Source organism: Schistocerca cancellata, chromosome 4, assembly GCF_023864275.1.
Source record: "Schistocerca cancellata isolate TAMUIC-IGC-003103 chromosome 4, iqSchCanc2.1, whole genome shotgun sequence".
Lineage (NCBI taxonomy): Eukaryota > Metazoa > Arthropoda > Insecta > Orthoptera > Acrididae > Schistocerca > Schistocerca cancellata.
This window is the reverse complement of record NC_064629.1, coordinates 63692554-63715021: the sequence shown is the minus strand read 5'-3', so window position 1 is coordinate 63715021 and position 22468 is coordinate 63692554. Positions and strand designations below refer to the sequence as shown.

The following is a 22468-nucleotide window of genomic DNA, read 5'->3' as shown; positions in this document are numbered from 1 at the left end:
ACCCAGACTTGTCGTGCATTTCTGCTGGTGTCGCACTGTTTGCCCTGAGCCATGGCTTTATCTTGACGGCAAACCTCTTGCTGTGGTGGAGACACATTGGTTTTTGGGATCGCTTTTTGATGCCCAGTTGACTTGGCTCCCTCATATTTGGAAGCTTAAACAAACGTGCTGATGGCATCTTAATGCTCTAAGTTGCTTGGGTCACACCAGCTGGGTGCCGATCGGTCTACCCTTTTACGACTTTATCAGACGTTGATTCAGTCCCGTCTCAATTATGGGAGCCTGGCTTACGGCTCGGCATCGCTTTCCGCGTTGCAGTTGCTCGACCCCATACTTCACTGCGGGATCTGACTCGCAACTGGTGCTTTCCGTACAAGCCCTGTAAACAGCGTCCTTGTGGAGCTTGGTGTCCCTCCATTGCGGATCCGATGCCAACGACTACTAGCCAGTTATGCTGGACATGTTTGTAACTTGCTTGGGCATCCAAATTACCATCTCTTGTTCCCCAACTCAGTCGTCCATTTTCCAGAACGGCGGCCCCAGTTAGGGTGTACAATTGCGGTTCGCATCGGGGCTCTTCTCTCTGGGCTTGAGTTTCCCCTCTCCCACCTCTTTGCCGGACCTATCTATGCCTACCCTCGTGTGTGCCCCGCCCTTGCCTTCAGCTGGATTTGGCACGAGGCCCGAAAGACTCAGTCCTTCCTGAGTCCCTCCACCGATGATGCTTTCTTTCCATCCTTGCCGTGTTTCCCGGCTCTGCTGTAGAGTATACCATCGGTTCGATGGTTGCTGGTAGAGTTGGGTATGTTTTTACTCTTGGGGAAGAATCTGAACAACGCTCATTGCCGGATGGCTGCAGTGTTTTCACTGCAGAGCTCGTCGCCATCCTTCACGCCCTGGGTATATCCGCTCCTGCTCATGTGAGCCCTTTGTTATCTGTAGTGACTCCCTGAGTGGCTTATGAGCTATCGACCAGTGTTTTCCTCTCTCTCGTCTGGTCATGGCTATCCAGGAGTCCCTCCATACTCTGGACCGTTCCGGCTGCTCAGTCGTCTTTGTGTGGACACAGGTCATGTTGGCATCCCGAGTAATGAATGGGTTGACATGCTGGCCAAACAGACTGTTGATGCACTGGCCCTGGAGATTGGCCTTTCGGAGTGTGATCTCCAGTCACTTTTGTGGCAGAAGGTCCTTGGTACCTGGAGTGATGAATGGCGCACCCTGCCTTCACACAACAAACTTCAGGTCATCAAGGAGACTACCAGTGTGTGGCGCTCCTCCTTGCAGGCCTCTCGCAAGGACTCCGTTGTACTCTGCCGGCTACGCATTGGCCGCACCTGGCTAATGCACGTTATTTATTGCGCCACGAGGACCCACCTATCTGTCGCTGTGGTTTAATGTTGACAGTGGTCCACATTTTGTTGGACTGTCCGCTTTTAACTGTACTCGGGCAGACGTTTGCGCTGCCTGATACGCTCACTGCACTTTTAAAGGATGACGCTGCAATGATAGGCTTAGTTTTGAATTTTATTCGAGCAGGGGGCTTTTATGGCTCAATCTGAGGGTTCATCCCTTTTGTGTGTTGCGTCTGGCCTGTGACCTATGGTTTTAGATTGGGTTTTTTAGTGTGTCTCTTGGGGGTTGGCTTTTCCTTTTTTTGTTTCCTTGGTCGGCCAACTACTGTACAACTGTGTGTGCTTTTAATTCCTTGTTTTTCTGGTCTTTGTCTGTGTCTTTCTTGTTCTGTGTCGTCCCTTGTTACCTCCGTTGTTTGATTTTATTCCTTGTGGGTTTTCATGATCTTGGAACAAGGGACTGATGGCCTTTGTAGTCTGGTCCCTTCAACCCCCACAAACCAACCAACCATCACAGGTGCTCATTATTGAACGCAATTAATGTGTTTAAGCAGAGCATTAAAAGACAAACAGCCGCAATACTGCAAGAGGCACGATAAAGTGATTTTGCAGCATGACAACGCTTGACCCCACTTCGCAAAAGAGGTCAAAACGTACTTGGAAACATTAAAATGGGAAGTCCTACCCCAGCCACCATATTCTCCAGACATTGCTCCACTGACTATCACCTGTTTAGATCAGTGGCGCATGGCCTGGCTGACCAACACTTCCGATCTCATGAAGAAGTCACAAATTGGATCGATTTGTGGATTGCTTCAAAAGATGAAAAATTTGTTTGACGCGGGATTTGTACACTGCCTGAAAGATAGGAGAAAGTAGTGGCCAGCGATGGAAAATACGTTGAATGATACGTGTGTAACCAATTTGTTTCATTAAAGTCTCAAATGTTGTGGAGAAAATGGTGGGAGCAAAGGTGTACACCTTTTAAAATTATTAATTAATTTTGTTTCTCTCTAACAGGAGTTGGCTTGATTTCTCTCTCCACAATATACAAACCATCAATCACAAAGGCTGTGGTCACGTGCTGACACATGAACACACATGTGTGGATTTAGTCTTTCATGAAACCACACTGAAGAGATATTCATGTTCTAATGTGAGACTTATAATTGATAATCACAGTAAAATTATAGTAAATAAAAGTTGTAACACAATATTGTTTTAAACACCTAAGTTGGCAGTCTTTGAAAATGAGAATAATAGGCATTAAATCTACAGTTTATTTCCAACAATAAGTTGCTCTGTTCAAGGACGTCCTGGGTGAGAGAGAGAGAGAGAGAGAGAGAGAGAGAGAGAGAGAGTGGAAAGTGGAAATTGGGATATTGTCTTCATGTTACATAGCATCTTGAGGAGGACTGTTAACATCTGACATCAGGGCAGACCAACATAAAACTGTACGCCTAGTACAGAGTTGTGTATTTCGCACGGAAGTAACAATAATTCATTAAAGCCCATTGTAGAAATGGCTGTCTTCAAAATTGATGTTTATTTCTATAAGTGACACTGAAATCGAATTAAAACTGTTTTAATACAGTGCAATGAGCAGTAAGAAGGTTGCTAGTAGTCACTGTTGCTAGATAATGATTATCGTTAAGGCAGTGACTCAGCATACTTTCCCACCCTTTCAAACACTGTGAACCTATAATACAGGTGGCCATGAACCAACATACCAACAATGAAAGCCTTGCTTACAGCACTAACGCTGTGTTACATAATCAATAACATTGCGTAAAGTCTGCATTTTTTTGCTTTGTTCCAAGGTTGACTTTGATTAGGAATCTGATGCACTTTCTGCAGAAATCAGTATGAAAATCAATGTTCAAGGTCTTGCTAATATTAAAGAAAACTTAAGATGCGGGAAATGTTTTAACGTGGAATCGTTAATGATAGGAAAGTATTGTATTGAGAGAACAGGACTTCTGTTGGGACTGATAAAAGCAACTGTAAAAAGTGGGAAAACATAAAATGCGGGAATATAAAAACGAGGTTTTACTACTACATAATCTATATTCTGCAGTGTGTGTGTTGTTGTTAACACAGGGACTGGTCTCTTAAATTCATTTGTCATTTAATGTACATGAAGTTATAGCAGAGGTAGGTAAATAAGGAAATAAAGATGATGAGACTTACCAAACAAAAGTGCTGGCAGGTCAATAGACACACAAACAAACATAAACATACACACAAAATTCAAGCTTTCGCAACAAACGGTTGCTTCGTCAGGAAAAAGGGAAGGAGAGGGAAAGACGAAAGGATGTGGGTTTTAAGGGAGAGGGTAAGGAGTCATTCCAATCCCGGGAGCGGAAAGACTTACCTTAGGGGGGGAAAAAAGGACAGGTATACACGCGCACGCGCTCACACACACACACACACACACACACACACACACACACACACACACACACACACACACACCATCCGCACATATACAGGCACAAGCAGACATCTGTAAAGGCAAAGAGTTTGGGCAGAGATGTCAGTCGAGGCAGAAGTACAGAGGCAAAGATGTTGTTGAAAGATAGGTGAGGTATGAGCAGCGGCAAATTGAAATTAGCGGAGATTGAGGCGAGAAGAGAGGATATGCTGAAGGGCAAGTTCCCATCTCCGGAGTTCTGACAGGTTGGTGTTAGTGGGAAGTATCCAGATAACCCAGACGGCGTAACACTGTGCCAAGTTGTGCTGGCTGTGCACCAAGGCATGTTTAGCCACAGGGTGATCCTCATTACCAACAAACACCGTCTGCCTGTGTCCATTCATGCGAGTGGACAGTTTGTTGCTGGTCATTCCCACATAGAAGGCTTCACAGTGTAAGCAGGTCAGTTGGTAAATCAGGTGGGTGCTTTCACACGTGGCTCTGCCTTTGATCGTGTACGCCTTCCGGGTTACAGGACTGGATTAGGTGGTGGTGGGAGGATGCATGGGACAGGTTTTACACTGGGGGCGGTTACAAGGGTAGGAGCCAGAAGGTAGGGAAGGTGGTTTGGGGATTTCATAGGGATGAACTAAGAGGTTACGAAGGTTAGGTGGATGGCGGAAAGACACTCTTGGTGGAGTGGGGAGGATTTCATGAAGGATGGATCTCATTTCAGGGCAGGATTTGAGGAAGTCGTATCCCTGCTGGAGAGCCACATTCAGAGTCTGATCCAGTCCCGGAAAGTATCCTGCCACAAGTGGGGCACTTTTGGGGTTCTTCTGTGAGAGGTTCCGGGTTTGAGGAGATGAGGAAGTGGCTCTGGTTATTTGCTTCTGTACCAGGTCGGGAGGGTAGTTGCGGGATGCGAAAGCTGTTTTCAGGTTGTTGGTGTAATGGTTCAAGGATTCCGGACTGGAGCAGATTCGTTTGCCATGAAGACCTAGGCTGTAGGGAAGGGACCGTTTGATGTGGAATGGGTGGCAGCTGTCATAATGGAGGTACTGTTGCTTGTTGGTGGGTTTGATGTGGACGGACGTGTAAAGCTGGCCATTGGACAGGTGGAGGTCAACGCCAAGGAAAGTGGCATGGGATTTAGAGTAGGACCAGGTGAATCTGATGGAACCAAAGGAGTTGAGGTTGGAGAGGAAATTCTGGAGTTCTTCTTCACTGTGAGTCCAGATCATGAAAATGTCATCAATAAGGATGGGTTGGCAGGCCTGGGTACCCAAGAAGGCTTCCTCTAAGCGACCCATGAATAGGTTGGCATACGAGAGGGCCATCCTGGTACCCATGGCTGTTCCCTTTAATTGTTGGTATGTCTGGCCTTCGAAAGTGAAGTAGTTGTGGGTCAGGATGAAGCTGGCTAAGGTAATGAGGAAAGAGGTTTTAGGTAGGGGGGCAGGTGATCAGCGTGAAAGGAAGTGCTCCATCGCAGCGAGGCCCTGGACATGCGGAATATTTGTGTGTAAGGAAGTGGCATCAATGGTTACAAGGATGGTTTCCGGGGGTAACAGACTGGGTAGGGATTCCAGGCGTTCGAGAAAGTGATTGGTGTCTTTGATGAAGGATGGGAGACTGCATGTAATGGGTTGAAGGTGTTGATCTACGTAGGCAGAGATGCGTTCTGTGGGGGCTTGGTAACCAGCTACAATGGGACGGCCGGGGTGATTGGGTTTGTGAATTTTAGAAAGAAGGTAGAAGGTAGGGGTGCGGGGTGTTGGTGGGGTCAGGAGGTTGATGGAGTCAGGTGAAAGGTTTTGTAGGGGGCCTAAGGTTCTGAGGATTCCTTGAAGCTCCGCCTGGACATCAGGAATGGGATTACCTTGGCAAACTTTGTAAGTAGTGTTGTCCGAAAGCTGACGCAGTCCCTCAGCCACATACTCCCGACGATCAAGTACCACGGTCGTGGAACCCTTGTCCGCCGGAAGAATGACGATGGATCGGTCAGCCTTCAGATCACGGATAGCCTGGGCTTCAGCAGTGGTGATGTTGGGAGTAGGATTAAGGTTTTTTTAAGAAGGATTGAGAGGCAAGGCTGGAAGTCAGAAATTCCTGGAAGGTTTGGAGAGGGTGATTTTGAGGAAGAGGAGGTGGGTCCCGCTGTGATGGAGGACGGAACTGTTCCAGGCAGGGTTCAATTTGGATAGTGTCTTGGGGAGTTGGATCATTAGGAGTAGGATTAGGATCATTTTTCTTCGTGGCAAAGTGATATTTCCAGCAGAGAGTACGGGTGTAGGACAGTAAATCTTTGACGAGGGCTGTTTGGTTGAATCTGGGAGTGGGGCTGAAGGTGAGGCCTTTGGATAGGACAGAGGTTTCGGATTGGGAGAGAGGTTTGGAGGAAAGGTTAACTACTGAATTAGGGTGTTGTGGTTCCAGATTGTGTTGATTGGAATTTTGAGGTTTAGGATGGAGTGGAGCTGGAAGTGGGGGATTGAGTAGATGGGAGAGACTGGGTTTGTGTGCAATGCATCCATCATTGATGATGAACCTCTCACAGAAGAACCCCAAAAGTGCCCCACTTGTGACAGGATACTTTCTGGGACTGGATCAGACTCTGAATGTGGCTCTCCAGCAAGGATACGACTTCCTCAAATCCTACCCTGAAATGAGATCCATCCTTCATGAAATCCTCCCCACTCCACCAAGAGTGTCTTTCCGCCGTCCACCTAACCTTCGTAACCTCTTAGTTCATCCCTATGAAATCCCCAAACCACCTTCCCTACCTTCTGGCTCCAACCCTTGTAACCGCCCCCGGTGTAAAACCTGTCCCATGCATCCTCCCACCACCACCTAATCCAGTCCTGTAACCCGGAAGGCATACACGATCAAAGGCAGAGCCACGTGTGAAAGCACCCACCTGATTTACCAACTGACCTGCTTACACTGTGAAGCCTTCTATGTGGGAATGACCAGCAACAAACTGTCCATTCGCATGAATGGACACAGGTAGACGGTGTTTGTTGGTAATGAGGATCACCCTGTGGCTAAACATGCCTTGGTGCACAGCCAGCACATCTTGGCACAGTGTTACGCCGTCTGGGTTATCTGGATACTTCCCACTAACACCAACCTGTCAGAACTACGGAGATGGGAACTTGCCCTTCAGCATATCCTCTCTTCTCGCTATCCGCCAGGCCTCAATCTCCGCTAATTTCAATTTGCCGCCGCTCATACCTCACCTGTCTTTCAACAACATCTTTGCCTCTGTACTTCTGCCTCGACTGACATCTCTGCCCAAACTCTTTGCCTTTACAGATGTCTGCTTGTGCCTGTGTGTGTGTGTGTGTGTGTGTGTGTGTGTGTGTGTGTGTGTGTGTGTGTGTGTGTGTGCGCGCGCGAGTGTATACCTGTCCTTTTTTCCCCCTAGGGTAAGTCTTTCCGCTTCCGGGATTGGAATGACCCCTTACCCTCTCCCTTAAAACCCACATCCTTTCATCTTTCCCTCTCCTTCCATCTTTCCTGACGAAGCAACCGTTTGTTGCGAAAGCTTGAATTTTGTGGGTATGTTTGTGTTTGTTTGTGTGTCTATCAACCTGCCAGTGCTTTTGTTTGGTGAGTCTCATCATCTTTGTTTTTAGATATATTTTTCCCACGTGGAATGTTTCCCTCTATTATATAAATAAGGAAATAATTACATAAGAATATTGCAAGGAAAACCAGTCCAATGAGTACTACACCATATTTAAGTTGACATAAGCAAAAGCTTGCATACATAAAAAAAAAAAATTCAACTGAAGAAAATAAAATGCTGTCATTATTTGTTGTACTTCAACTGGTAACCTACAAGGACCATTCAGTAAATAATGCCCCAAATGCTTTTTTACAGTCATTAATGTACATAGGAAAACATCCTTCTGGTGCCTAAAATTTTATGTTTCTCGTCCACGTGTCCAAAATTTCGAACAATTCTGACAGCTGCCAGAGCTGTAATGAACTGTAAAAGTTGTCTACATAAGACTCTCGTTACAGGCAACACTGTAATTGAATTCTTGGTTGAGGAAAACTAAACTGGTGAACATCCATTAACGTTTGTGTGTAGTATGTGGTACTGATGTAGTTGATATGAGTGGTGTTGGGCAGTGGGTAACGAGAGTCAAAACATCAGAACATGCAGAAACTGAGCTGCATGATTGGCCAAATTTGTGTCATCCTTTTACAAACACTGCTCCCAACATGGTGAATTGTGTGAGTGCCATTATTTATGCAGACAAGCACATTGCAACTCAACAATTTGCTCTACAGCTATCAGTGAGCATTGCACCTGCATGTGCAATAATTGAGACTCTTGGGCTGTGTACTGAAGATGGGTTCCACAAATGCTTATGGCAGACCACAAGATTCAAAGAAAAGACATTTCATCTGAAAAGTTAGAGCAGTTTGAGGCCAGTGGAGACACATTTCTATCAGAGACTGTTACAGCTGAAGAAACCTGGGTGCATCAGTTTGAGCTGAAAACAAAAATGCAGTCACTTATGTGGCACCTCATGCATTCACAGAGAAAAGAGGAATTCAAGGCAGTTCCCTCTACTGTATTATGAGGAATGCATAGAGAAGTTTTGAACATCCTGGTATATGCACTCTTTTTCAGTCCATCCTTTCTAGACGTGGATTATCCTCTGTAAAATCTCCGTGGAAATGTTGGTACTGAAAGGCCCTTTGTAGTTGCTTGCAGTTATGGTCTTATTGCATTCATAACTCAACAACAAAGAAGTTAATGACTTGCAGAAGAAATAGGGGATCAGGTCAGTGTAAAAATACAAAATTTGTTAAAGTGCAGTGAAGTTCTAGATATTGTAGAATGTCATCATGGGAGAAAGTAGCATTGTTTTGCAGTTTGTAGTGGGATTTGTAGAATAGGTTGGTATGTTAGATTTTGGGTACACATTTGTGAGTGATATGATTTATGCATGTAGGAGTATTAATAATCCCTGTTAAAACTCTACCCTTGATAGTGCCAGGTGCTCATAAACTTTTAAGACAAATAAGGTAAATTGTCCCCACTTCCCTTTAAATTTAAAAATTATTCAAGATGTGTGAATAATTTTAATGAATAGGAAAACTTTGGTGTAGTATTAGAGCAAGTGCTGATTGTGCGTTTATCAAAATTAGAAACTCTAATATATTAGTTTCATTAACATTACACAGTTTGGGCAATGTGCTTCGATCTCCTGTGTTTATCGAGCCCAATAGTACAGGAGTAAGACACTGGACTCATAATCAGGACAGTGCTTAAAATCAGTTTCCAAATTGTTTTTCTGTAGTTTACCTAAATCACTTTAAACAAATGCCAGGATGGTCCCTTTCAAAAGGATGTTGCTGATTACTTCCCCTTCCAAGCTCGTGCTCCATCTCCAGTGACCTCATCATCACTTAATTAGGACAGTTTAATTTCCATGATGTTCCTGGAAACATAAATATATTTAATTTGTTCTTGAGTACTGAAATAGCTGACCACACAGTGTGTATTTGCTGGCCTTTGGCATTGGGTCCATAATTGGATGGGCAGTTCAGTTTATCTTTGTAGGGATTTTGTTAGGCTACACTTAAAAGCAGATAAAAAGTGCATGTTGTAAGGGACTGATGAAAAATCTCTTTCCCCCAAGCAATAATGCAGTGATGATATCTGTAGTCATGCGAGTGACATCAGGCCCTGCCATGGACAGTTTAATCTACGTTAATGGGTTTTGACTGTTTTAGTTGTGTCAGTTGCTAAAAAGGAAGTTACAAGTGATGGTTCTCTTTTACTTTGATGGCAGAGCATTTATTCTTTACATGTGATTCAATCTCTTTTGAAGGTATCTTATGGCTACATGATTTTCTTCACAGGCATCGTTGATATGATTGTATAGAACTGTTAGAATGAACATCTGAGCTTGGTATTTTGTGCTGTCGGGCAAAATGGTTATGCAACTGTTCAGAAAAATTTTGATTTCCTACCACTTAGCTTCTACACATGGAACACTAAAAGTGTGTAGGTAAGGAATGATCACAGGAAGGATGCCTACAGTGGTGGACAACCTATTTTGCCACTTGTGAACGCTGTACAACTAGATGTAAAAATGTCACTATATACAACAATGAGTTACTATTCTAGAAACTGCTACATTCATTCCACAAACTTCTTATGACAATGTGTGTGTCATTGTTTTAGGAGTTAGAAACTGTAACAAAATTTATTCATGTCATTTTTATAGATTTTGATATGAACTATTTTACACACTTTTAGCTGTTGTTAACCAGTGCTTTTCTGGGGCAGACTGCATAACTTCTCATGCTGTTGTATGTTGAAATTAACATTTCCTGTTGGGTTTCAGTTTGTGTTTTATTCTCCTATTTCCAGTCGCATGAGCTTTTAATGGCAGATAAGTAGTGATAATGTTTTGAAATATATTACCAGTTTTCATTCTGTAGTTATGCTCATAGCATGATACTCTTTTGATTGTAAAATTGTAATCAACTGTAGTATGGGTAGTTCAATAATTAATGATTCCTTTTTAGGTGGTATGATGGGTTTTCCATTTATTGTATTGGTGAGGATGGAAGAGTAATAAAACATATTGTTGATAAGGTATGTACAAAGTAGTCTAGTGTTGTTTATCAACAACTTTTGTGATTACTATCTCATCTGGTAACTAGCAACATTAAATTGTGTAGCATGTTATAGAAGAGGAGAAAACTAGAATAGCATGAAAAAGAGTGATCATAGGTTTCCTACAAAAATTTATTCACAATGTATTCATGTAGATGAATGTATACACTCCTGGAAATGGAAAAAAGAACACATTGACACCGGTGTGTCAGACCCACCATACTTGCTCCGGACACTGCGAGAGGGCTGTACAAGCAATGATCACACGCACGGCACAGCGGACACACCAGGAACCGCGGTGTTGGCCGTCGAATGGCGCTAGCTGCGCAGCATTTGTGCACCGCCGCCGTCAGTGTCAGCCAGTTTGCCGTGGCATACGGAGCTCCATCGCAGTCTTTAACACTGGTAGCATGCCGCGACAGCGTGGACGTGAACCGTATGTGCAGTTGACGGACTTTGAGCGAGTGCGTATAGGGGGCATGCGGGAGGCCGGGTGGACGTACCGCCGAATTGCTCAACACGTGGGGCGTGAGGTCTCCACAGTACATCGATGTTGTCGCCGGTGGTCGGCGGAAGGTGCACGTGCCCGTCGACCTGGGACCGGACCGCAGTGACGCACGGATGCACGCCAAGACCGTAGGATCCTACGCAGTGCCGTAGGGGACCGCACCGCCACTTCCCAGCAAATTAGGGACACTGTTGCTCCTGGGGTATCGGCGAGGACCATTCGCAACCGTCTCCATGAAGCTGGGCTACGGTCCCGCACACCGTTAGGCCGTCTTCCGCTCACGCCCCAACATCGTGCAGCCCGCCTCCAGTGGTGTCGCGACAGGCGTGAATGGAGGGACGAATGGAGACGTGTCGTCTTCAGCGATGAGAGTCGCTTCTGCATTGGTGCCAATGATGGTCGTATGCGTGTTTGGTGCCGTGCAGGTGAGTGCCACAATCAGGACTGCATACGACCGAGGCACACAGGGCCAACACCCGGCATCATGGTGTGGGGAGCGATCTCCTACACTGGCCGTACACCACTGGTGATCGTCGAGGGGACACTGAATAGTGCACGGGACATCCAAACCGTCATCTAACCCATCGTTCTACCATTCCTAGACCGGCAAGGGAACTTGCTGTTCCAACAGGACAATGCACGTCCGCATGTATCCCATGCCACCCAACGTGCTCTAGAAGGTGTAAGTCAACTACCCTGGCCACCAAGATCTCCGGGTCTGTCCCCCATTGAGCATGTTTGGGACTGGATGAAGCGTCGTCTCACGCGGTCTGCACGTCCAGCACGAACGCTGGTCCAACTGAGGCGCCAGGTGGAAATGGCATGGCAAGCCGTTCCACAGGACTACATCCAGCATCTCTACGATCGTCTCCATGGGAGAATAGCAGCCTGCATTGCTGCGAAAGGTGGATATACACTGTACTAGTGCCGACATTGTGCATGGTCTGTTGCCTGTGTCTATGTGCCTGTGGTTCTGTCAGTGTGATCATGTGATGTATCTGACCCCAGGAATGTGTCAATAAAGTTTCCCCTTCCTGGGACAATGAATTCACGGTGTTCTTATTTCAATTTCCAGGAGTGTAGTTTGAAGTGTTTTAACAAATTGATCATTATACATTTTGTTAGTTGGCTAAAACTTAAACAAATTGATTGTAAACTTGACAAAAATGGGACTCTTTTCAGGATAAAAGTACACCTTACTTTATTGTGTGTGTGTGTGTGTGTGTGTGTGTGTGTGTGTTTTTTGGTAAACTGCATCATCACCAGATCACTCTCACTCAAGTGTCAGGCTTCTCATATGACCTTGTTGTTCATCCATTCAGATGAAATCAACTCACTGCTTGGGTACGAGTGCATTTTGTATGTATTACTTTAGTGTCTTTTTGCCCAATGACCATTGTGATCTGTTATGTTACAAGATGGAGAAAATTATCAATTTGCTGGTATGTCTTGACTAAACATACCCTGCTCATTGAAGCCTCACTTACATGAAGATGAATTAATGTTTTCTTTTCAGGATGGAGGTTAGCTTGCTTAGTCTCAAAGAATACCTTGCAGAAGGCAGATGCATTTGTTTGAAGAAGATATAAGATTTCATCTAAAAGTTGTGATATAAAAGTGCTGAGTCAATTCAATATTGAAATCATGTGAACTGGTCAGGATGATGCATTGGCTTAGACACTGGATCCGTAATTTGGAAAGCAGTTCAAATACACATCTGGTCACACCAACTAACATTTATGTTGGTTTCCATAAATGAGTTTAGGCAGATGGTTCCTTGGAAAAGAATATGGCTTTTTTCCCATTTTTTGTTGGGGGACTGATGACCTTCGCTGTTTAGTCCCCCTTAAACATCCCAACAACAACCACCACCTCCACCATTTTTTGTCCAACACAAGCATCTGTTCATACATTGATAACTTTGTTTATGGAATTTTAAACTGTAATCTTCAGTTGTTTCTTTTGAAAAGTTTTACACATTCATATCATCTGGTACAGCTTGTGTTATTCTCGATCATAGTACAGTGAACCAACACAGCCCTTGATTTTATTTTCATTGTTGACTAGTCACAGAGCCTAGCACTTAATGCAGTTCACGCCTTAAGAGTCCACCACTGTGCTAGATGTCGGGATGGAAATAAAACTCTCGACCCAGAAGACCAACAATTAGATCACGTGTTACTAAAAAGGATCTATGTGTGCATAACAACATAAAGGTATTGAGTTGAAAGAAACAGGAGCTTTATTGGATTATAAAAAAATAAGAACTTTGTAAAAAAAATCGTTAAAATGTACAATGAAGAAGGTGTGTGTGTGTGTGTGTGTGTGTGTGTGTGTGTGTGTGTGTGTGAGACAAAAGAAGTAAATTGGAACATGCACTGCCTAAAAAAAGTGAAGTAGCCGGAAGACATGATCAGATGTCAATGTAGCTTTGTTTCCTTCATGATGAACCATACCATTTGAACTAGACAATTAGAATTACCATTCTCTCTGACAGAGAGAACAGTCACCAGAGTGCATTAGGGTTGTTCAAATGTGTGTGAATTCCTAAGGGACCAAACTGCTGAGGTAATCTGTCCCTTGTCTTACACACTACTTAAACTAATTTATGCTAAGAACACCCACAGCCATGCCCGAGGGAGCACTCGAAGCTCCAGAGGGAGGGGCCGCACAATTCGTGACTTAGCACCTCAAACCGCACGGCCAGTCCGCGCGGCAGTTGTTCATGTTTAGTGTTATTACCAGTATTGGTAGGGAGTGTAAAGGGCATGTTCACTGTCTGATGGTGAGTGATCATAGTGAAGGACATGGAGGTGCTGTGTACTTGTGTGGGACCATCATCAGCACCTGATACAGCCTGGAGTAGGCCGCATTGTGAGTCTCCATTTGGCCAGCTGGTCGAATCTTGCAATATCCAGATTTGTGGGGCATTCAGATGTGACAGTGGTATGATGTTGGACTGCATGGGAATTGGAGCAGGTGTACTTGGTGTCAAGGTTCCATTTGGTCACGTCTCATCACCACAAGGGAGGATCAGCATATTGTGCACTAAGCACATTGTTACCTCTTCACACCTGTTCATGCCATTTGAGAACATTTCATGGATTCCCTGCAACATTGTGTGTCATCCTGCTCCATTGGTCAGAGAAGTGGCTGTTGAACTAGGGAATTGCCATTTCGTGCGTAAGTTGTCATTAACACAGCACCACAGACAGCTGCATTTGGAGTGGTGCTTTGACCAGGAAGCATAGACTGCTCACGAATGGATGTACATTTTGTTAGGCAATGAATCTCAGTTCTGCATTTACCCTGGTGACCATTGTTGGTGAGTATGGTGGTGACCTGTGCATAGGTCCCATCCTTCCAGTGTTTTGGAGTCATGATGTGAAGATCTGTCAGCTACAGTTTCATCATGAGTGGTAGTGATGGGGGGAACTTTGATGGCACAACAGTACAACTTGTGTCCTCACGTGTTGCCTCTCGTGTGACAGGAGGTGGTTAGCAGTAGCTTTTAAAATGCCTTTGAGAGTGGTGACACCATCGTAATAATGGTTCTCCACAGAACTGAAGAAGTATAATATCTGGCTCAGCCTGGCAATAGCTGTATGTAGGGCACTGGAATGGATGGATGAATTTTCATGCAAATTCTGCCCTTTGAAACGTTCGTTAGTTTTTGGTGGAGGAAATTGCAGAGTGCACCAACTTCTCTTCACTACAGATATGAATGCCATACCACGTAAAAGATTTTGAACAGAATAGCAAGTAATTAAGATGTAACATTGTATAGCACCACAAATTATACAAAATAAGAAAATTAAATAATGGTTTTCTCTACATGTTTGCTACACATAGTGACATGGGTCTCTGCCACATACATGACAACTTCTTTCTCCATTGTGTTTCTGGACTAGCAGGATTTTAATTTGTAATAATGTACATATCTACAGTCACATGTATGAACTAGTTCATCACTTTATTATACATTTAAGTAGACAAGAATATGATTCACCTTCCTTATTCCTAAAACTTCTGTCTCTGTTGTTGGCAATCTGTCATACGTCTCGGTAATTAAGTTAACTGAACAAAGATATCTCTGACACAATAACTATAAGAAATGTACATTGTAAGGACCTCTACATTTTTTTCCAGTGCAATTTATTTTGCTTCTCTGATCCGTAGTGATCCCACAGCGTGCCTAAGATGTCTGTCTGACCACCTGGTTTGAGGTCATTGTGTGTTCAACTTTTTATTTCTTGGGCACCATTCAGTCAATACCTACATCCATTTTAGCCTTATTTACTACCCAGCTACAAATGTTTATGTTTCCTCCTTGGATGTATGTTCTGTTGTTCAAACAATGGAAAGTCCAGGATGGAATAACAGTAATATTATGAAAAGGGTGCATTGCTACTCCCCATATAGAGGAGACACACATGTATGTGTCACTGTGATTCTTTGTCAAACATGCAGTAAGCTCCTCTGTAGCTTTCTCTGGCACTTAGTGTTTGCATTTTGGTTGGTGACCATATCTGATCACTGTACAGAAGTGGCAGATTTAAGTGTCAGTTGCTTCTGTATTGATATTAGGAATTATTGAGAATGAAACTGGAACAATATTTCTTTGTTCTGTGTGATTGTTAATGTGATTATTTTGGAAAGAAGTTCTGTTACCAAGATATGGGAAATAAACATACACTTGTTTCTTTTTACATTCATTTGGGTATATTCAGTGTCAGTTGATCGTGATGTTGGCATTATTTTCATAAACTGATACTCCTACTCACTGCATCCACACAACACATTCAAGATTGGCACTCGTTCGGGCTAACCTTCTAAAATAATTATTTGATTGTCAAATTACTAGTTAAAATGTTTCTCTCTCCCTTATTGATAAAGTTGTGAAAGGACTGACGGACTAGGTTAAGTATCTAACATGAACCGCTTTTAAAGCCCTTCGTATCATATGAAACAGGAAATGTCATGCAGCTAATTTTTTTTCTTTTGTAAGAGTACTATCAGGCATAAATCTTTGAGGAGGCAAATAGAGTGAGTCTTCAGTGAAATAGTGGTGAGGGAGAGGGGATGAGGCACATTTCTGCTTTGTTACTGGTTTTTTCTTTTTTTCTCTTTTTATCTTAGTATTATTTGTTTCCATTTTGCAAACAAAAAAATGAAATCATCATCTTAGTTACATTAGGCTGAAATGTGTCTCCAAGGAAGTGGAATGCAAATGTTAGAATTTCTATACATGTAGAAACCTGTGAAATGAACATGTAAGTGGGATGTAGAATGTAAAATTATTAGGTTGGTGTATAAGTTTGTTGCATTTTTGTTTTGAATGTTAGTGTTCTGGTTGCTGTGGGTTTATTTATCAATTGTCATTTTTATTTGTAGTTCACTGTTGCTGTTTGAGTTCACAAATTGTAATTTTGTCATTTGAAGATAGTGAGGGGAGCTGTGGACACTAGAAAATTGAATACGAAGTGGAGAAATCGGAACATTTCGGGGTTATTCCTCTGTCTGAGTGCAATAGAGTGGTGACAGCAGCGGAGACAACCAGAGACATTTGAGTTGTGTATGGGGATAACACCATAGGACAGAGCATGGCAAGAACATGGTTTTCTTATTTTAAAGGAGGATAGGATAGTTTTAAGGTTAGTGACTCTTCATGGTCAGGAAGATTTTCAGGGTTTGATGGAGATTGGTTAAATGCATTAATCCACAATGATCCATGTCACTGTACTCGAGAACTGGCAAGCGAATTGAACTATGATCATTCCACCATTGTGCAACATTTGAGTGCAGTGGGGAAGGTTTAAAAATTGGGTGTATGGGTACTGCATGCTCTAAGCCAGGGCTTAACAACTGGCCGGTTTTGAGCGCGAGTACTCGCGTCTGCTCAGGTACGTGCTCGCGAGCAGGTGCAAGGTCGCAGAGTAGGGAGGGAGGGGAAATGCACGCGCATGTTTGAATAGGGCCGCAGCTTGCCTATTGAAATTGCGACGACTGTGTAACGTTTAAAGAACTACGATCAGCTCTAACAGTCACTTCGCTGGTTAAGAATCATGTCAAGTCGCCGTTGTGTAACCCCATCCATGCTTTTGCAGTTGGGAGGAATTGTATCTGTTTACAGAAAAAGATGGTGTTGCAAAATGTTTAGTATGTCACAAAACGCTGAATTCTTTTAGGAAATTTAATTTTCAGCGACATTATATGTCGTACCACGCGAAGGACTACGGAAGTGGAAAATGTGATGGACCAGATCATGCACAGGAAGTTATTAAACTTAAAAGAAAGCTATCTGAAGAAGATCTGGACGACGAAGAAAAATCAACTGAGGCAGCTCTCAGAGTGAGTTACAAAATTGCTTTGCTTTTAGCAAAATCCCTGCGCCCCTTCACTGATGGCAATTTAATAAAAGAATGTTTGGTAGTTGCAGCGGAACATTTGTGTCCATCTCAAGTTGAACAGTTTCGGATTGTGCCATTATCTAACATGACCATTATGCGTCGCATACAGAACATGGCAGACGACGTCCAGAGCAAGCTTGCAAATATCTTAAAGATTTTATGGCTTATTCTATAGCTCTGGATGAAAGTGTTGATATCACTGGAACAGTGCAGCTTGCCATATTTATTAGAGGTGTTAAAAGAGATCTTCAGGTGAGGGAGGAGTTCCTCGATGTAGTAGCTATGAAGAACACTACAACCGGAGGTGATATTTTAAATAGTATTGAAGAAAGTGTTGAAAATATAGGATTGTCATGGAATTCTTTAGTTTCAGTGTCTACAGACGGTGCACCAGCAATGACAGGGAAATAATCAGGTTTCGTTGTGCTGTTGAAGGAGAAAATGCAAAAACTGACTGTGCCGAATGAAATAAGGGGCGTTCACTGTGTGATCCACCAGGAAAACTTATGTGCAAAGAGTATCACTCTAAAAAATGTAATGAGTGTTGTTGTTCGTACAATCAATTATATAAGGAATCATGGGCTACAACACAGGCAATTTAAAAGCTTTCTTGAGGATGTAGAAAGCCAGTGTGGCAGCCTGCCTTATTACAGCGAGGACTGCTGGCTTAGTCGTGGCGTATTATTAAATCGATTTTTTTGCCTATTAGATGAGATAAATATGTTCATGGAAATAAATAACATGTGTGTTCCTGAATTGAAAAAGCCTTCGTGGAAATGTGATCTCACATTCTTAGCAGATTTAACTATCCATCTAAATGCTTTGAACATTCCACTACAAGGTAAAGATCTGCTAATTACTCATTTCATAGATCGAATATGAGCTTTTAAAATGAAATTGACACTTTGGGTGAGTCAGCTGGAAACAAGAAATCTAGCTCATTTTCCTAAATTATCATCCACGCAAGATGTTCACAAAGACTGTGAACGTTATTCCAATAGTTTAGTTGCCCTTAAGGAAGAATTTGATCAACACTTTCAAGATCTGACAGCATTACACAGTGATTTTGATCTGTTCTACTCTCCATATTCAGCGAATATTGAAGAGATTCATCCTGAGCTGCAACTAGAAATTATTGAACTGCAGTGTGACAGAGAATACAGAGACAAATTTCAGAACAAGAAAAACATTTTGGAATTCTACAGACACTTTCCTCAGGATAGATTTCCTCGTTTGCACAAACTGGCAGCTACAATAATATCAATGTTCTGTTCCACATATGTTTGTGAACAACTGTTCTCTGCAATGAAATGTAACAAGACGCGCCTGAGAAACGCATTGTCTGATCAAAATTTAAACTGCACGCTGCGCCTACGAAGCACAAGAACAATTACTCTGAACATAGATGCAATTGTAAAGGTCAAAAAGTACAAGATAACCGAGAATCTCACACTTCAGTGACACCTTTTATTGTGTAATAGTTCACAAATTAATACGAATGTAGAGGCATACACTAAGCTAATAAAATGATGTGGCACGTGTACATTCTCCTGTATTTGTTTCAATTATCGCAGTAATAATTCGTGAGTGGCCGCGGATTTAGATTGACTGGCGGCAGCTGTTGTGTGCCCCACGTGACTCTCCCCACTCTCCGCTCTGGTCCGGTAGTGGGGGTACCGTGCTCGCGCTGCTCCGTGCCCGCGCCTTGCTGCTCACAGCTTGCTCCCCGAGCACGTATGTTGTGAAGCCCTGCTCTAAGCCAAAATCACAAAACTCGCCAGGCAGCCAAATGTGCATCTCTGCTTGCTAATCATTAATTGGCCTGTGAACAACACTGACCATTCCTATCCTGTATCATTACTGGTGATGAGAAATGCTGTCTTTATGCTAACATAAGGAAAAGAAGGGAATTGTTGAGCCCAATCAAAGCAGCAATTCCTGGTACAAAGACCTGCACACATCCACAAATGATAATGTTATGCATCTGGTGGAACAGCGACGATATGGTGTAATATGAATTGCTTCCCCAAGATCTAAAAATCACTGCTGACATTTATTGGTCAACAACTGAGACAGCTTGTAGACGCAATCCAAGAACAATGACCAGAAAGACTGTATGAAGTGACGTTACTGCACCCACCCCCATTCTGCTAGACTTAAACACTACACAGGAGTTTAGCTGGGAAGTCATTCCATACCCACCTTATTCACCTGATCTTGAATGATCAGGTTTTCACCTTTTGCACGCTCTATCGAACAACCTTCAAGGAACTTCCTTTCCAGATGAAAATGACTCCAAACATGACTCGAGAAGTTTCTCATCTCAGAACCATGTAATTTCTACAGTCACGGAATCAAGAGGTTACTCTACCATTGACGACTGTTTTAAGTTGTGAATGAAAATATGTTATTGATGACTAAAGTCTCTGTTATGTGTATCTGTTGTGTTTATTAAACTTACGGAAAAACTGTATGAACTTATGCACCAACCCAATATTTATAAACTTGGTTCTGGATAAACTAAAACTGGTGTTTCACTTTATTATTTACACACCTTCACTTCTCCAATCTTGCACTACCTCTTTACTAACTCTGGCACAAATTTCACAAAAATTTTAACAATATTTTCATAATTATTTGTTAAATGTGCGAACTTTTTGTAATCGACTCTGTCTTTATACTGTAAATATTAAAGACGGTGATACCTTTGCAGTAACATTCTGTACCCGTGTATTGCAGTGCAGAATATAGCATGCCTTTGTTACATTTAAAGTATAACATGAAAAATATAAAAATTTCCCCATTGTATTTTCCAGGTAATGCCAGATGAGGACATTTGTCCTGCTAATATTCAAAATCCATCACCCTTGGCAACAAACAGCTGAACGTAACTAGTTTCATATGAGTAATCAGCTGCACGCAGTCTTCAAGACACCAGCATTTTGTGCATTTTGTGATGAGTTGTTAGACAAATGTGTACATATGAGCTAGCTGTGATACAAATTATAAATTGTCAGTTTCTACATGCTCCATTGTGTGTTGTTACAGATTATGGTTCTATAAATGTTTGCCACATTTTCATGTCCTTCTCAAATGGAATGAAGCCCAAGCATTTATCACCATCATAATTTGAATGCCTGTTGAACGAGGCATGTGACACAACTTATTTATTAAACAAAATATAAAAGTTTTGTTTCATTATTAATGGCACAGACAGATGTCTTGTTCAAAATTTCATATTAAGTTTGTGAAAATATATGGCTCATTTGCAAGCTTTTTGAGTTTTGTGTGTAATGCTTTCTCCTCGTATCTGCTGTCATTATTAATCAATGTGATGTTTTTTGTATTCTCTCTAGTAAACTATGTTCAGTGTCAGTTGCAGCTAAACTGAATTCACTCAGTGTAAATAAGTAAACTCTCAAAGAAATTCAGAAGCTACATTTGAATGTTTAAGGGATGTGGTATGCCCAGAAGCAAAGAAATCGGGAAAAAAAATTTCTTGTAAATCCCCAACATGACTGTTTTGCTCCCTCAAACACATACATTCACTAAAACATTACATAATGTGTACTGTTATTAAAGTAGATTTCTCTCTCATTTGCCATTTTTGATTATAAATGATAAATACCATTTGTTGCAATTTGCTTACACACACACACACACACACACACACACACACACACACACACACACACACACCACACACCTACCTTTCCTAATGCAGTAGAGGATGCTGAGACCATATCTAAAAGTTTGCTTCATTCTATTGGTGTATCTTTTTCTGTGCAAGTGAGATCTGTATCTTATATAATAACAGTTCTGCTGTGCTGTGCTTTAGTTAGTATTATAAACCATCAAAAAGGATGACTTGGGCCATGGACTGCTATTTGATCCAGCCACAATAATTGTGTTTTACCACAGATGACATCGAAGTTAGCAACTGACCTCCCAGAATACACAGTCCCATATAGCCTCTGTGACTTAACATGTGCCTACTCGTATCTAGTGAATTGTTGAAAATGTGTGCCTTTGCGGACCAAAGAAGGGTTTAGATTTCAGCCTGCTCAGAAAATCAGAGTATGCCTCAATTACTGATGTGGACAGGGGAGCATCCTGCTGAAATTGGACCACACTTAATGAGAATTGTATCCCACACTGAGTAACATTACATCTTCCATTGTATGAGAACACAGATAGGCATTGCAAATACTTTCAGAATGTTATCGACCTCCCCTGCAGGGACAGAAATGGCATCTCTTGCAAAGGTTGGTGTGTAAAATGGCTCACGAGCTCTCCCAAGGTCTATACACGAGCAGTCCAGGTTTGTCACTAAATGTTACATGTCTCTAGTCATAGTTTTCATTAGGTATGGCAAAAGTATGATAGTATACTGTGTGGTCATATGAAGAGGCTCGTCTTGAAGGTAGGTAGTTGTCACTCAAGAGTGTTACGTGATCTAGGGAAATAAGTCAATCTCAGATTTCCTGCAAGCCACTATCTGAAATTCTCTGTCCACAATCATTCGATTCATTAGTATGCTGTTTCAGGGGGTGTAATAGAAATGTTTGCAGCTTCATGTGCTGAATTTCCAGACCTTGCAAGCCCTGCAATCCTGTTTTTGATATTGCATCTTTCCATGAACAAGGTTAGTTGTTTAGTTGTTGCAACCAATGTAAATCACTGATGCTGTCACAATAATTGATTGATGGCTCTGCCTCTCTAAACAAGAAAAGTAACATGTTAATGAAGGCAGTCACTGTTTGGAACTGTTTTGACTGAGGAAGTTGCAGTTTTGGTTTCTGTTGATGGGGAGAAAGACAAAAAACAATGGAGCAAAGACAGTACTAGTGTGGGATGTGAAACTGTATGTATTGGTGATGACAGGCAGGATAGAGTGTAGAGATAGAATAGCACAGGGAAAAGGTGGAGGATTGGGAGCTTTAGAAAGGCAGAAGGGAATAAAGATCCAAGCAAGTTAGGGTCGTGCAGAAATGTAACAGGCTGTGGAATGGTGTGGGATCAGGATAGGAAGTAGAAGACAGGGACTTGTGGAAAATGTAATGGGAGGTACAATCTCAAAACCTTGCAGGGAGAATTTGTATCATTAAGAAAACTCAGATATTTGTAAAA

General features: G+C 42.5%; 1 protein-coding gene across 2 annotated transcripts in view; it reads left to right on the top strand.

Moving 5' to 3' along the window:
• Positions 1-20615, top strand: part of LOC126183821 (uncharacterized) — an 87621-nt gene extending 67006 nt beyond the window's left edge. For both annotated transcript variants that reach the window (XM_049926074.1, XM_049926075.1), the window contains exons 7-8: positions 10330-10399; positions 20155-20615. In XM_049926074.1, the coding sequence (XP_049782031.1) occupies positions 10330-10399; positions 20155-20223 (139 nt within the window). In that variant the 3' untranslated portion in view covers positions 20224-20615. The remainder of the gene's footprint in view (positions 1-10329; positions 10400-20154) is intronic.
• The last annotated feature ends 1853 nt before the right edge of the window (positions 20616-22468 follow it).